The sequence below is a fragment of the Misgurnus anguillicaudatus genome, chromosome 15 (assembly GCF_027580225.2).
Source record: "Misgurnus anguillicaudatus chromosome 15, ASM2758022v2, whole genome shotgun sequence".
NCBI classification, from domain to species: domain Eukaryota; kingdom Metazoa; phylum Chordata; class Actinopteri; order Cypriniformes; family Cobitidae; genus Misgurnus; species Misgurnus anguillicaudatus.
This window is the reverse complement of record NC_073351.2, coordinates 15,879,164-15,896,528: the sequence shown is the minus strand read 5'-3', so window position 1 is coordinate 15,896,528 and position 17,365 is coordinate 15,879,164. Positions and strand designations below refer to the sequence as shown.

Here is a 17,365-nt window from a genome sequence, read left to right as displayed (position 1 = left end):
GCCAGGGAGGGCTGTCGCGAGGAGCATTAACTATGAAAACCAATTCTTGGTCGTCCAGTACGGACGATTAATAAAAGGCTCTTCTCGTCCAGCCTGACTTTGCACAGTGTCTGTGCAATTAAGCTCACTGGAAGGAATGCGTGCTTGCGCATCCCCCGCGGCCAGCTGTGTGCCAACCCATCCACGCCGAGGCTGCCCTCGGTTGGTGAATAAAATAGGCGACAGTGGGTATCGTCCGGCGACGCAAACAGATCTATCTACGCACGACCGAACTTCTTCCAAATAGCTGGACCGTCTGGGGGTGGAGTCGCCATTCCCCGGGACCTCAGATGCTTCTGACTCCAAAGGAGGAGATGACGAGCGAGATGCGACAGGTGACGAGAGCGCAAAACCGCCTTAACGGTAAATAACGCAACAGTCACAATGTTGTCGGTGTCGACTAATACATCCTTCCCTCGCATCTCCATAGCGGAGCGTACAAGTCCCAGATATACAGCGCACCGCTCGCGGTTGGGGGCTATGCACACCCCTGAGACTGCAAGCCCGTCATACGTGGCTGATCATCCAGTGCTTAGGGCATCGCATGCTACAGAATGCCAGGAGACCCCTCAGGGGCATATCTTGCTATCAGAAATGCTGGGTCTACTACGGGGTAAAATTGAAATGACACGCAGGTGTAATGTTTACACGGTGTATGCCGGTGCGCCACGCTCTCCTCGAGACTCGATCGTAAAGCCAACGCTGAAACGGTCTCATATGACGCAGCTCGAGCAGTGTCACAGCCGCAGCTGCTGCCATATGTCCAGGAGCTTCTGAAATTGTTTCAGAGGGACCGCGTACTTCCCTCGAATTAAACCGAGGCAAGTCAGAACTGACTGGTTGCGCGCTCTTGTAAAACACCCCAATTAGTCGATCGAGTCTATTTCCATACTGAGAAAAAGGATCCTCTGCACGGGGGCAAAGTTGCTCTTTCCCAGTCAACCTGATGACTTAAACGAGCGAGATGCTCGAGAAGCATTAACTCTCTGTGTTCGCGCACGTCTGCCAAGAACGGGCTATTATAAGTCGACGTAAATAAAAGCAGAATGCGAACAACGCTCTCTCTCTGAGATTTTAATGCTGTGACTAGCACTTTCATGGAGACCGGAGAGAGAGAGACAACTCGAATGGTGTACTTAGTATTAAAATGCCCACCCCACGACGCAGAGCGAAAAAAACGGTCTAAGGCGAGGGGAGATGGACACATAAAGTACATGTCTTACAAGTCTAAGGCTGCAAACCGATCTGAATATTGAAATACGAGCCTCGGCATTATCATCCTAAAGGATCACCTTTGTAAAACCGGAGCGTGAATCAAATCGATCGTAACCCGCCGTGTATTTTGGGTACTATGAGATAAAGGCTGGAAAACCCTATCACCATCATCTCGGTAAGAGGGACCGGCTCGATACATCCTTCGCCAGCAGGACATCGACTTTTGCACACAGTACATGTGCATCGGACACTTTCACTATAGTATATACAAACACGGGAGGGAAGGGTTGGGTGGTCCCTCCAGGAATGCAGCTGCATCGCAACCCCCCGCTCCACTGAAGGGGTCCCCGCTCTTAACGGCTCCGTTGGTGAGGGAGGTGAGGGGTGAAAGCTGAAGCTGAACGGCCGAGACGGCCGCAAATCACCTCAGTTCTTCGTGCCGTCGGGAAAGAAAGGCACAGGAGGAGAGGACCGAGAGGCCCGAGCAGCTCCGAAATACCAATCATGTGGGCGGTACGGTTCGGGCGGAGAGGGGTTAACCTCTCCAACTCTACCGTTTCCGCCGCTCGAGCGGGCACGGCCACCATCTCTGGAACGACTCCGCCTCGGAGGAACAAATGGACACCCCTCTGATGCTGCAGAAGTGAACGGGACCAGAAGGAGGTCCAATGGATTCGGCAGAAATCGTAGAACACGACTCTGCAGTCTCCACCGGAGCCTCAACTGGCTAAGGATGAGAAGGCCGGTAGGTGGAGGACGCATCCTCCGTCCTACTCAGCGTAGTGATGCGAAGAGCGTCCTGCGAGCGCTTGACAGCCGCACCATGGCGGCGTCAGCACTGCAAAGGCGCGGACAGCATTCCCGTAGAAACGTCAGTCGTCTCCGCAATCCAAGAGGGTTGTGCTCTCACAGAGAGAACAAAAACTCTCCACGAACGCAGCCTCGGAGTGCTTGATGCCCAAGCACGAAGACACGCTCGTGACCGTCACTGGAACCCTTATACCTCTCGCATCCAAGATCGCACGGACGAAAAGCAATCCTGAAAAGGACGCTGATCTCCGAATATACGAGAGAGTGGCTGTCTTTAAAAAGACACAGAGCTCTCACGTATCACTCTTTAGGGAAATCACTCTTTAGGTGCTCAGCTGATGATGCGCACAGGGAAAGGCCACGCACACACTCAACTCAAAACAAAAAATATGCAGAGCAGTGGAATACTGCAAGCGTCCGCTGTGTTAGTACTGCTTGTCAATCAACTTCAGCAACCGTTCCCAGAAGAGCAAGTAGCTTCTCAGTAGCAGATAATGCCGGCTTTCGAAGCGAAAAAGCTAATTTCCCTATTTGCACCTGCTGCTTATAAAGGCACCTGGCGGGGCGGCGCCAGCATTATGCAAATATATCAATGCCAAGTTCATTGGCGTTTTAGTAGTATACGAAGCAGATTGGTCTCTCTAAGTGAGTTTCCAATTCATCGGTCACGACGTGACGTCGTAGTGACCGACTGAAAGGGAACTTAAATTCTCCACAGAATAATCTTACATTGTGACTGGTGGGCTGTAATTTCAGGAATGGATTTATTGCATTCTGTAAAAAAGGAGGAGTGGCGTTTATCGCATTTTGGGAAAAAAAGGGAGAAAAGATGACAGAATAACATGGCGGATATTGGATTTTGCGTAAAATTGAGAATTTACTTTTAACTACTGACCTGATATAATACTGATTTTGGCAGCAACTAATTTTTTTCAAAAATGGCGTTTATCGCGTTTTGGAACCAAACTCTTCAAATGCAAGAGTAAAGGTTTAGAACAATGCATGTTTCACAGTATGGTTGGCATGGCTTCTCCCTATAGTTTACAATAGTTTTTCAGATTAGGAATAATAAGAGTAAAAATACAAATAAGTAATAAGAAAGAAAATTTAAAAAGAAATCTTAAATTCTCCACAGAATAATCTTACATTTCTTGAAGTTCAGATGCTAAACCCTCTAAGTGCATCTGACATGGTTTCTTGTAAATTAGCATCTCTTATCAGACTCTAATCATTAGGTTCAGTCATTTCATTACTTATGGCAATGAAAAGGTTATTAGTCAGTAATTACAATACCTTATTTTCACAAATTTCAATTTAGTAATTTCATTGGTATTTAATTGTGAGGGTTTTTTCTTGTGTTTTGTTTGGTTTTGTGTTTAGGTCTTTTATTTTGAAATGTTCTGTTTTAGGTATTGTATTTTGAAATCTTTTCATGTCACATTGCACTTCCTGTTTGTCCCTATAAAGCCGGTTAAATCTCCACATCACACTGCGAAGTATTGACAGCTGTATACTGCATACTGAGCGTTCAAAGTCTTGTCTTGTTTCATGGTCTGTTTTGTATTCTTGTTCATGGTTTTGACCCCTGCCTGTCTCTTGGATTTATGCTTTTGGATTACCGTTTGGATTTGTTTGCCTGCCCTTCTGGGATTTTATAATAAACACTCTGCATATGGATTCATCTCTCTCTTGCTTTGTGTAAGCAGCCCCTACGTTACAGAATACTTCGCCATACCAGAATCCAGCGGAGGTTTGTAATTTCCAGCCGGCAATATGAACCCAGCAGTACGTTTGTTATGTCTTCGCCAGGGCAATGCCCCATCGAAGATTATGTTCAAGATTTTTTTGGACTTATATTATCTGGTGGATTATAATGATGTGGCTCTTATGGACTTATTTAGTTTTGGTTTGGATCATGATATATCCAGCCTGATGCCAGGTAATACTTCTCATTGGAGGCTAAAAAAGTACATAGACTTGGCTTTGATATAGAGTGGGTCTTCCTTCACTGAGGGAGCTATGAATGAGGAGCTCCACAGTCCCACAGCAACCATCTCACCAGAACCAGCTCAAATAATGTCTGTACCTAAGATGGCTACCAACAAGCCTGTCTCTGTTTCTAAGATGGCCACCACCATACCTGTCTCTAAGATGGGCGCCACCATGCCTGTCTTTAAGATGGCTGCCACCATGCCTGTCTCTGCACCCAAGATGGCTGTCACTTTACCTGCCCATTTTGTCAAAAGTGAATTGCCTGGCTTACCTAAATCGCCTAAATTGCCTGGCTTACTTGAATCGCCTGGCTTACCTGAATCGCCTGGCTTACCTAAATGCCTGGTTCACCTGAGTTGCCTGTTTCACCTGGTTCACCTGAGTCACCTGGTTCACCGGAGTCGCCTGGTTCACCGGAGTCGCCTGGTTCACCTGAGTCTCATTCATCTGAGTCGTCTGCTTCACCTGAGTCACCTGCACTTCATGTTATGATTGGAAAGTCCAAATCTGAGTCCCCTGAGCTTATTGTCCCGACCATGTCTGCTGAGCCTAAGTTTCCAGAGTTTTCTGTTCCAACCATAAGGCCTGTTTCTGAGTGTCCTGTTTCCAAGTTACCTTTGTGTCATGTAGAGGCTGAGATGGTTACCCTTGAGTTCCCTGTGTTCTGTAGGTCAGCTAGTATGGTCACTCCCAAGCTCCATAGACTCTCTGCCCTTAAGGTCAGCTAGTATGGTCACTCCCAAGCTCCATAGACTCTCTGCCCTTACCAAAATGTCTGTGTATGACTCTGAACTCTCTGTCCTGCCAAAGATAACCAACCCTGAACTCTCTGCCTGGCTCAAGATGGACTTTAATGAACTCACTGAATTAATTACGTTTATATACCTGTTTTTTGCTTACCTGGCTATGCCAGCCTCTCTTTCGTCTGTCTCTCTGTCTCCAGGTCCAGAGCACCACCCTGGTGTCCTATGTCGCCTGTACCCTGGTTGGCAGAAGCTCCCCCAAGTATTTTTTGGGGGGCGGTAGTACCCATCTGCATGGAGGAGGCAGAGGACACATAGGACGTGTTAATAGCTGCCGATTCTGGGTTTCTACTGTATTATTATTACTAGATCTGAGTGCGGCATTCGATACAGTAGATCATTCTATTTTTCTTGACCATTTGGAGCATTGGGTAGGTATTAAAGGTCCTGCCTTAGAATGGTTTAGGTCTTATCTGTCAAACAGGACTTTTAGTGTTAACATTGGGGAACATATGTCGAAGGCTGCTTCTCTGTCCTGCGGTGTTCCGCAAGGATCCATTTTAGCTCCAATTCTTTTTACATTATACATGCTTCCATTAGGGTCTATTCTCAGGAAACATGGGTTGTCGTTTCACTGCTATGCAGACGACACTCAAGTTTATTTACCCCTAAAACCAAATTGTAATGGACTGGAAAAATTAAGGCATGTATATCTGATGTGAAAGCTTGGTTAGCTCTTTTTAATGAAAATAAAACCGAAATTATAGTGTTTGGCTCATTAAATTCTCCAACTCAATTAACCCTAGGTAATTTAACCCTACCTGCAAAGACTTGGGTTAAGAATTGGGGTGTTGTTTTTGATGTTGGCCTGAAATTCGACAAGCAGATAAGTTCAGTAGTCAAATCCTGCTTTTTCCAGCTTCGTCTTTTAGCCAGAGTAAAACCAATTTTATCTTTTAATAATTTCGAAAGATTAATACATGCATTTTTGACAACAAGGCTCGACTATTGCAACTCACTGTACTACAGGATCAGCCAATCAGCTTTATCCCGGCTACAAATTGTTCAAAATGCGGCAGCAAGACTCCTAACAGGTACTAGAAAACAGGACCATATTACTCCAGTGTTACGTCAGTTGCACTGGCTGCCTGTACGATATTGTGTAGATTTTAAAATTCTTCTTTTGGTTTTTAAATCTTTAAATGGGTTGGCCCCTACTTATCTTTCGGATCTATTGATAGAACACTGTCCAGTTATGTCTCTACGGTCTTCAAACCAGAAATTATTCTTTTTGATTTGGCATACGCCTAAGGGATGAAATGTATTGTAGGTATTGTGTATTAATGTATTTTGTATTGTTGTATTTATGTAAAGCACACTGGTCAACTGGTGTTGTGTTAAGTAGTGCTATAGAAATAAATTGACATTGACATTGGGTGCACAGAGACAAGGATGATGAGGAGATATTAAATAACAGTTTATTAACATTATAGATGATAATACACAATACTCACACAACACAGTTAACATTCAACAGTAATGGACAACATTGGGGAGAACAGATATACAGAGTATACTGTATATAGACATGATGATGATAATTGATGGAAGGTGAGGATAATTGCACAAACAGTTCCGGTGAAGGAGTGAAGAGGATGATGGGAGATGTAGTCCAGATAGCGTTAAATGACATTGAAACAGACAAGGATGTAACAAATATGTAAGAGACACAGTTGTATAAAACTAAATTTTCAATTATCATTTTAGGTGCTTGTTAATTCAGGCAGAGGTTTCGCCCAATTTAGGTGAGAGGACACTTTAGCGTCTAGAGAGTATTTGACTGGACAGGAATTTTGACGAGAAGCTGAAGTTTAGAATTATGTAATTAAAATTCTAGACTTTTTTATGTAGGCTACATGACAAACTGTATTTTCAAAGCTTACATCTTAAGTATGCACATTTTGTCAGTGTTTTGGGCCATACCAGTTTACATATATCCTTATACCAAAAGGAAAACATTTGATATCATGCTGACTTTAGAAACTACATAAATATCTGTATGCTTAATTCTGATTTTTTTCAATAAATAAATGATAATAATCATTGCAGTGTTAATGTTTTCTTATTATTTATTTTTCATTAGGACTTAGTTTGTGTTTTTCCCATCAAATGTTGCTTTGTATTTTGTTCAGGCTTAAAAAGAATGATATAACATTTAGGGGCACATATGCAGAATAGTAAGCCAAAGCTTGATGCTAAAATAGCAAATATCTCCACAGCTACAGTAAACTTCCCAGGTGAACTGACATAAGATGGGATAAATGTGATCCATACAGCACAGAATATGAGCATACTGAATGTGATGAATTTAGCTTCATTGAAGTTATCAGGCAGCGTCCGAGCTAGAAAGGCTAAAATGAAGCACAAGGCTGCCAGTAGGCCAATGTAACCCAACACAGCCCAGAAACCTATAGCAGAACCCAGACTGCATTCAAGAATGATCTTCTCCTTATAATATTTCATATTTTTATAGGGGAAAGGAGGAGATATTGTTAGCCAAAGCACACAGATAAGAACTTGTATAAGTGTAAAGGCAAAAACACTGAGTCTCTGTTGTGCAGGCCCAAACCATTTCATGACATTACTTCCTGGAAGTGTGGCCTTAAATGCCATTAACACCACTATTGTTTTCCCCAGAACACAGGAGATACAGAGGACAAAAGTGATCCCAAACGCTGTGTGACGCAACATACAGGACCATTCAGTGGGGCGACCAATGAAAGTAAGTGAACAGAGAAAACACAAAGACAATGAGAAGAGCAACAGGAAGCTCAGCTCTGAGTTGTTGGCTTTTACTATGGGAGTGTCCTTCTTACTGTAAAACAGGATGGCCACCAGTACAGTTATTCCTACTCCAAACAGAGAGAAAAAAACTAACACTATACCCATAACTTCTGTGAATGACAGAAACTCTACAGCCTTTAACACACATTCAGTGTTCTCAGTATTAGACCAGTATTCCCCTGGACACTGCTGGCAGTTATTTGAATCTGGAAAGGAAGTTATAGTTAGAGATAAAGTAGTTTTTTTTAATTATGAACTTCTTTGTTGAGAAACTGCATCCTGAACAGTAAAAGGAAAACACAAAAAAAGCAACTAGCCATTTTTCTCTGGATCTTTGAGATGGTCTGAAGTTTACCTGTCTCATTACTGATTTCTCCATCTGCACATGCAATACAGTCATAACAGCAGACAGGTCTTCCTTTCTGTGTAGCCTTCCTAGTTCCTGGAGGACAACTCTCACTGCACACAGACCTTGGCCTCTGCATGGAAAATATACATTATATGTAAAATGCTTTGGGCAATTTTATTCTAATTTTGGAAAGAAAATTAAAAACAATTACTTATATGTCCACTTTGTAAAGCACTCTCTTTTTGTTCAAAATCTATTAAGAGTATTTCAGTGCGGGGACCCAAGTGTAGCACTTAAACATGGAGATTTTCATGAAATGTCCCCTTTAAGCATTTAGCTCTTAAAGGACAATTTCGGTATTTTACACTTAAAGCCCTGTTTTCAGATTGTTTATGATGAAATAGAACGGTTTTGACTGGAATTTCCACATATGCGGCTGCCCCGAGAATTTTCGGGTATTTGTTGTTTCACCTCCCACCTCTAGAATTGGTGTATAGGTGCACTGGAACAATCCTTCCTAAAATGCATTAAACATTTGTTTACAAAGACGTGAAACTCACCGAGTGGTCGGGGGTGTTCACTGATATGCTCGCACAAAGATCGCTGCAAAAGATGCTTTCCAACAGGTGTTTTAGCATTCGTTGTACACTTGTGGACTTATTTTTCCAAACGCCTCACACCCGTATATTCTTCCGCCGAGAGATTGAATAATAAACACTCCAGCCCAGGTGGTGGCGATAATCCGCCTTTGCCAATTGCAAGAATACAAACAAAGTTCCCGGTGTGGAGTAATACCGTACCTCACAGCACATCTAATACAAGTAAAAAAAAAACAAGGCAAAAACTACGGTAAAACCTGTTGGAATGCGTCTTTTGCAGCGATTTTTGTGTGAGCATATCAGTGAACAACTCTGACCAATCGGTGAGTTTCACGTCTTTGTAAATGAAAGTTTAATGCACTTTTGGAAGGATTGTTCCTGTGCACCTATGAACCCATTATAGAGATGGGAGGTGATACATGAAACACCCGAAAATTCTCGGGCCAGCATCATATGTCCAAATTTCAGTAAAAACCATTCTATTTCATCATAAACAATCTGAAAACAGGGCAACAGTGTAAAATACTGAACTTGTCCTTTAATTTTGAATACCAGATAATGTCATAAAATTATTCCGAATGTTTTCCTAATATTAGGAATATCTGTCCTTAAAAACATTTATTTGTTATTCTGTTATTTCCACAAGGAATTGATTAATATGTTTGACTGATTTACAGGTTGAAATTAAATTGAAGTCAAACAGTATATTATACAAATATCACTGTCGCTGAAGCTATTCTATTTCTTCGTGAATGCATCTGAAGCATGTATGTGAAATCAATCCAATGGTCAAATGACACATTATGGGAGGGTGACGTGGGAACCAGGAATATTTAAAAGAGCAACTGGTAATGCCGGCTTCAGCTTTTTGTGCCTCAGCAAGCGTGTGTGTTAGGTCTGTGAAAGGTCAAAATTTGATTGGTATCATGTCGAAGAAGGGTTTTGGAGTGGGCCTTCCAGTGTTCTTGTTACATTACGAGAGAGGACACACATCTTCCCTGTGTTACAGTCAGCTCTAGAGAGGCCCCGCACTATGGCTTCTTTCACCCAGAGCGAGAGCCCAGTCATGCATTTCTCTTCCTTTAAGAAGGTTGACATTATGTCGGTGGTGTTTACTTATGCTGTGGCATAGTTAAAAATAGGTTGGCCGCTAGAGACAGAACACTTGTCTTGAGAACACGTTAGACAAATGTTTTTCAAGGCAAAAACCCCAGCCTTGGGTTTTTATTCAGCTCCATATTCACGTTGTGTTCGTATAATGCCACCATCCCATTGTGGGGATGAGTGAGCATGGATATTCGCCGATGCCCAGGGTGAAGCAGACGTTCGCAAGCTATCTCTCCCCAGCCGCAGCATCATTTTTTAAGTGAAAATCATAAAAACGCTGGCACTGGCTGGTAACTTAAAAAAAAAATGCTTGCAGGGAAAGAGTTAATCTGTATTTGCTAAAATCTTTGGACATAGCTTCTCTATTAGAAGCCCACATTTTGCCTCTTGGCCTTTTCCAGTGCCAGTCTGCCATCCCCGCCACAATTAGTGTTTTGTGGGACAGAGGCTTTCAACTTTTGTGTGCCTTGGTCGCAGGACATGCAAGACACCCCTCCAAGTAGGGAGGCATTAAAGGGACACTTCACCCATTTGCATTAAGCTGTGTATAGTTAGAACTCCAGTCATGTTTTTGAATGGTCATGCATCATTTCCTCAGTCTCCGCTAAGACAGGAGAAATACAGATTTCAGTGTTGCACTTCCTTCTTTCAATGATGTAAAAATCATCATTTTGCATCATTGAAAGAAGGAAGTGCAATGTCTTTGTTGAGGGAGTGAGACTACAAACACCCCTTTTCTCTGTCAAATAGGCACCAAATTCTAAATGTATGTTACATTTCGACTACAAATATGACACACTTTCAATAAAGATGAATGTTTCTATGGGTGAAATGCTCTTTTAATATTAGCCAGATTGAACCCTGCCGGTTTGATTCAGGGCACCGGGCAAAATTTAAGCAGTATATTAGAGGCCAGTTTCTAGAGGCTGGTCCTCCTTATAGAATATCTGGCAGCATGGAAACTTCTGCCAAATGTGTCTCAGTGGGTTCCACAGGTCTGCTAGAAAAATGCTACAAAGTTCAGTTTTGCAGCCAGCTGCCCCTATTTAATGATATGTAAACTACCATAATGGGCACTGGGCAGGCTCTAACAGTTATTGTAAAATAGTTAGTGTCATTTACCTTCAGTTGTCCTCCAGTCCAAATTATGTTTTCAGTTTTAAGTATAAAACGCTGGTCAGGAGGCAGTGAGGCATCATAGTAACCCACTGCTTTAAACTGGATTGATCCATCTGAGTCCTGCTGCCAGTTCACAACTTCATACTGGGCTACTGTGGAACCTGTACTGTCAAACCACACATGATCTCCAAACTTTACAGTGAAATTTACATTCTTCAGCGTTTCAACCACCTATTAACAAGAGAGTATTCTGAAGTATTATCACATTTTAACACATTGTTAAACACAAATACAATTTATTTTCATCCATGTATCTGTCTAGCATATTGATTTACCTGCTGTGGTTGTATGTTTGGGCCTTTTTCACAACCTTCTTGTTCTGTGCACTTCAGTAGACTGTGTAGGGCATAAGCCACAGCATACACTGCTTTGTAGATGTTACTTGAGTATCTTTGCTCAGGCACATCTTTATTGTAATTTCTCATCATAAGTAGGTCCTGAAATCTGCTGCAATTCAATTCATATTGAGATGTATTTCTATATCTCTGTTCACATGGAAAACCTGTGTCCCAAAATGCTTTTATTACATAATCTGCAAAACCATCAATATTGATTTTTCTCACTGCAAACCCCAGTGATCCTCCCAGCACACGAAAACTGTTTGGAGCTATCATACTACTTGAAGTCATCCATGCCTCTACCCCAATAATTTGGAGACCTGTAATGTTCTGAATATTTAACTCCTCAAGTAGACTGTACATCTCAAAACTAGTCATAAATGCAACCAGCACTTTTGCAGTGCTTTGTTTTATTTTTTCTACCACTTTTTTAATTTTTTCTGTCTCAGTTCGCTGGAATTTCTCAGAGTACTCTACACAAATTCCCTCCTCCTGTGCTGTATTTAAAAAAACTGCCATTCCATAGTTTCCATAGTCATTGTCACTGTTCACAGCTCCAACCCAAGTCCACCCAAAGTGTTTGACCATATATGCAAGTGCTCTGCTCTGGTGATAATCACTAGCAATAGTCCTGAAGAAAGAGGGGAAATCTTGTCTATTACTAAGACACTCACATGTGGCTGAAGGGCTTATCTGTGAAAGAAAGAACCGGAAATAGGTAAATAGTCACTGGTGTGATTATTTTGTTAAACCTGTTTTGTTATTGAAAAGCGGAATATAAATAAAATTGAATTGAAATTATTGTCTCTTACCAACGGAATTTTAAAAGACCCTGTTGTTCTGGACAAAATCACTGAAGCAGAGGACTGTGGTTCCCCTATGATAGCATTTATAAAATACTGTCCATTGCATCTGTCTCCTGCTGCAAACTCCTGACCATTCATTAATGCCATAATTGCACTCATAGAAGACAGTCTTGAACCACAGCTATCATAGATTTTATAACCAATTGAAACATTTGGGAGCAACATATCACTTTTGTTGATCTCATCAATGGCAAAGATCATAGTTTGAGCACCACGAAAATCTTGTAGATTTACACTGTGAAAACATTAAACAGGTTTGATACAAAGCAATTAAATAAAAATACATACAGATGGAAAGTAAATTATATTTAGCTTAATACTGTAAATGGTTTAATACTTCATTTATAATGTGGTTTAATCCGTATAACATCACATCCTCCAGATGTTGTAGTACATGCTTTAATAAAATGACTAAACTTTTCTACTAGTGGAACAAACCTGGTGCATGACAGAAACTGAGGTTTTTCTGTAAACTCAAATGAAGGTAATGTTAATTTACTGTGGATTGCAAAAATTGCTCCAATATTTATGTCTCCATCCTTTGACAGCAGCGGGTAGCTAGGGTCTCCCATCATTCGGCAAATAGAATATTCAGCATTTACATAAAGGTGGTGAAAAAGCAGGAGTGTTGGAAGAACGATAAGCATCCTAGAGATTGCAAGCTGTCAATTGCAGCTGCCAAGTGCAGTTGACCTAATACAGTATTTGGACCTTTATAGACAATTGGCTGGATGATTATGAAAAAAACTATGACCTCATAGGGCAGGACATGAGCCAGGTCAACAAGTGTTCAGTACACTCTCAGAAATTAAAGGTAAAATGTACAAGAATGTATAAACGTTGTCACTGAGGCAATAGAAGTTCACTTTTAGAATCTTTTTTGTAGAAATTTCAAATATTGGACGATAAATATGGCAATATTCAGTTATTGCTGTGCAAAAGTTAAATTTGGAGGATCTATAAAGCATTTGAAATAAATAAACTCCATAATGTTCTCTCTTTGTTTAGTGAATTATAAGCCAGTTCCTAGATACCTTTAGCCTGTTAAGGTTAGACACTTGAATGTGTTGGATGCTGACTCACCAACATAAAATATCTCTTTAGGTAATTTTTAATACATTTCATAAGGCAGGGTGTACACTATACAATTTACGCCTGCTTGCCAAATTTCTGAATGAATGGGAGATATCGGGTGGAAATTGTTGGTGCTTATGTGGACGTGGCTTGCATAATGTGAGGTAAACGAATATGACAACTCCCTTACAAAACAAACATATATTGCAGTATATTGGAAAATATCACGTAATATATTAGGCAACATATTCCATTTTATGGGATTTAATATTTATATTTTCCAATATATTGCAATATATCGTCGCTGCCCGATGAAACTCACGTATGTCCAAAACGGTTACTTTTCAGAAAGTGAAAAAAACCCCACTGTATATCAAAAGCAGTTGAATGTAGCGTTGTCATACTTGGTACGGCATATTTACATGTAACCATATTCTTGCCAGTGTAATGATATTATCCACATTTGACCAAAATTGAGTTTAAATGGACATGCGTGCATATTTTACGGTAACTGTGATCGATACGCGTTCTTCCGATCATTAATTAGAATGGCCAAGTCGCGTTTCGTATTGACAGATGAATACGCTCAGTTCATTAAATAGCCTACGTCTTAGTTAAATACGCTTACTTTATTTAATATTAATTATACATTTATTAAATGTCTCTTGCAAACTATGAAGGGACAATGAATCAATACACTGACATGCTAATGCTACACAGCAGGGGCGTCAGTTTGTGTTGAAAAGTGGTGGGGACAAAAGATCAGATAAAAACATTACTGCAGGACAGGAAAAATATTGAATAACGGCGCATCAAAAATGGGCATAGCGTAGGCTAGTCAACAACAAGAAAATACTCAGCATAAAACCCTCAACAATGTCGACTGCACACATGTAACAGTCCCTGCAACACCAGCTCAACCGAACAGTGCCAAAGCACCATACCGTAGAAAACAGCAGCGCTTTTAGTCAATGATTACAATGAATTTCATTACATATGTACAAGAAAACACACCATAAGCATACAACGCAACATATGTGACACTAGACCACAAAACCAGTCTTAAGCATCGCTTGATTTTTCAGAACATTTTAACCAAATGCTTTCAAAAAGTGGTGGGGAAATCCCCAGCGTAAATAACACCAATGCTAGACAGATACTTTGTTTGCACAGTCCTACCGTAATTAAGTCACTCATAGATGTTCGTCTGGCGTCCGGGGGAAACGTTTACCTCGATGAAGGAAAGTCATTTTCATGTTTATTCGGCTATATCCAGTGCTTAGCTTCGATGAAACTTTACGAGACCGGCGAGATGCTTCACAGGCGGAATATATGCGCCGTGATTGACAGCTTTGACACCAAATGGGTATACGTGAAAATCAGATGACATGATTTCACAAGTTTTCATTGGCCATTTAGGTATGTGACGCAGATGTCACAAGGTGACGAGCTTTTCAGGGGCGTAACCAAAGTTAGGGAAGTTTGGTTCCACCCGGAAGGTTTCCCACTGGGCCGCATTCGAGGACGCACCTTTTCACTTCCTGGTTTACAGGGTAGCAGAATCGGGGCTTTATGAGCCACAGGTGCAAAGAGTTAAGCGAGCGAAGTGTGATTGGAGGCTGTGTGAGAGGGAGCCAAATAAATAGCTCTGCAGGAACACATAGGAGGCGGTTCGGGCACGAGAAGGGATCGACGCAGGGAAAGCTCCTCTGCCGAGGGCAGAAAATAGACATGCACCTTTTGAAGAGCCCGCAGGCTCTGTTGATCCGGGCTGTGCTTGGAGCGCGCGGAGAGAAGACAGGAGCCGCCAGGGGCGAAAGAAAGGCGATACGTGGATGGAGTAAAGGAGCACCCCTTCGGGTGGAAGAAGGATCGGTCTAAGTGACACATTTTGAGGAAACAAAGGAGGAAGGAAAAGTATCGTGTTTTGCAACGTAAACAAAGGCGGACCGCTGTGAGTATAAACCCCGGTATTAAAACGAAGTGGAAAGTTAACCTGTGCATTCATTGAATACCTCCAGGAGAAGGAGGGCGGCCCTACCCCTGATCCAGCGTGGTAGGTGAGCCGCAGGAACATTTTGTCTAAGCAGCCACAGCAGCAGAATTAAATATCCAGGCCGTATTGTCATCGCCCCCATCCAACCCAAGCAAAGTGGAGAACGTCGGGCGTCTCTTGTGTACACCTGTAGTGTGGTGGGTGAGTCCTTGTATTTTGAAAACCTTTCACGTTGAAGTGGTGCTGTGTATTTGCTGTGGGTTGCTGTGCAAGTGCTGTGTGTCTTGTCAGACGTACCCCGCATCATCCATTTCATTGAGGAAGAGACGGAGAGGCTAACGGTCCTAGGAAGTATCATCTATCATACGCTGTGTGCAGTTTTGAGTGGGAAGTGATGGTGTGGACCTCTGAAAGCCGCCCCTGTCTGTATATCGACAGATTTCGGAGCACGGCGGTGAAGATTTGGGAGCTGGCAGTGTGTGTGAGTACAACTACGGGCCTCTTGCATTGATACCTTACCTGTGTACTTTCCCTTGTTGCAGAGTTAGAGGCGAAGGAGCTCCGCCGCCCCGTGGTCTCTACGAAAGGGCGCCCCTGTCCGGCATTCGATCGCCCTACGGGTAGTGAGGATAGGGCAGCGCTCGACCCGGTGAGACGGTGTGACATTTCGTCCCTCTGCCGACCAGCGAACTAGCCGAGAGGGTCTCGTCCCCGGCGCCTTCTGGGAAATTATCGCCGTTTGATGTTCTGTGTAGGCCAGCCGTCGTAAGCCCGCCCCCGTTACATTGTCGATCAGAACACCGTATAGCGAGCTGTGGAAAAGCTGCACTTACCAGGAGCTGTAAACAGCGTAGAGGTGAGAATCAACTAAACCAGAAATAACCGTGTCTTTGTGTCCCAGCCGCTGCCTGTGGAGAAAGAGAGAACGAGAGTGAACGTCAGGAGAACGAACTGTGGACAATTATACGCACCAAGAGCTGTAAACAGCGTAGAGGTGAGCAACGACCAAGTCAGGAGTAACCGTGTCTTTGTGTCCCAGCTGCTGCCTGTGGAGAGAGAGAGAACGAGAGTGAACATCAGGAGAACGAACTGTGGACAATTATACGTACCAAGAGCTGTAAACAGCGTAGAGGTGAGAAACAACCAAGTCAGAAATAATCGTGTCTTTGTGTCCCAGCGGCTGCCTGTGGAGAAAAGGAGAGCAGTAATGAACGCCAAGAGAATGAACTGTGTGAAGACCCAGCTGGTGGTGAAGAACGAGAGCCTAAAGTGGCCGTTATTTTAAGTTCCCCTTTTTCCCTCCCCTATTTATTATTTTAAGTAAATTAAATAAAGTGTATTTTTAATATTATGCTTACCTTGTGTGTCTGGTCATTGGGGTGGTCTTGGGAACCTCCTCGAGGTGGAAAAAGGGGCGTGACCTTATTAACATCTGGGTCCACCCCTACCTGTGACACATACTGTATACGGAAATAAACCTGGACATTCAATCTGTCGAAAAATCTCAAAATCTGCAAAATGAACATACGTGATTTTTATCGGACAGCGACGATATGCATAAACCATACATGTATATGTATATGATACAAAATATATTGCAATCAAGAACAAAAAGTGTATTATGTAATTTCAGCCCTCTGCCTTTAAATGATGCTTAATTAATGTCATAGACATATAAAATATCGCTTGTCAATGTTTAACCCCCACTTACGTGTTTGACATCATTTGAAACTCTGAAGGGTCCTCTTTAATTAGTGTACATTCACAATAACAAGAGATCTTTGTGTTTTTGTCAAATAAAGAAAATAAACAGGGTGCGGATTCAGATTTCTGTCTCCGCCAGCTGTCTCTCAAATCACGTTACAAAAATCAGTTGAAACTCCGTGAATACTCGTCACACAAACATGATACACATATCCAAAGAAAGCCTGAAATGTCTACTTTTAAACAAGATACTTATTATCAAAAACAAATATTTCCTGTTTATATAATCTGCATTGAAGTAAAGAGAGTACCGTTTTTCCTGGCTGAGCTCATTATCTCTAATGCGGTCACGCCCTCCGGCTGTTGACATGGTAATGAAGAGACGAGCAGTTCCAACAATAATAAACAAAGCGTAAAGTTTTATCAGATTTAAAGACTTTACCGCATGTTTGAATTATAAACTTTATACACACACGGAGGAATATCTTCATTTATGTCTGGACATTAAGG

General features: G+C 42.1%; 1 protein-coding gene across 1 annotated transcript; it reads right to left on the bottom strand.

Moving 5' to 3' along the window:
• Positions 1 to 6,938: 6,938 nt before the first annotated feature.
• On the bottom strand, positions 6,939 to 12,728 carry LOC129419715 (extracellular calcium-sensing receptor-like). The gene is made up of 6 exons (XM_055174880.2): positions 12,520 to 12,728; positions 12,028 to 12,316; positions 11,153 to 11,908; positions 10,821 to 11,048; positions 7,999 to 8,122; positions 6,939 to 7,849 (listed from the first exon to the last, which is right to left on the bottom strand). The coding sequence occupies exons 1-6, from the start codon at positions 12,726 to 12,728 to the stop codon at positions 6,939 to 6,941; spliced, it is 2,517 nt and encodes an 838-aa protein (XP_055030855.2).
• Positions 12,729 to 17,365: the final 4,637 nt, after the last annotated feature.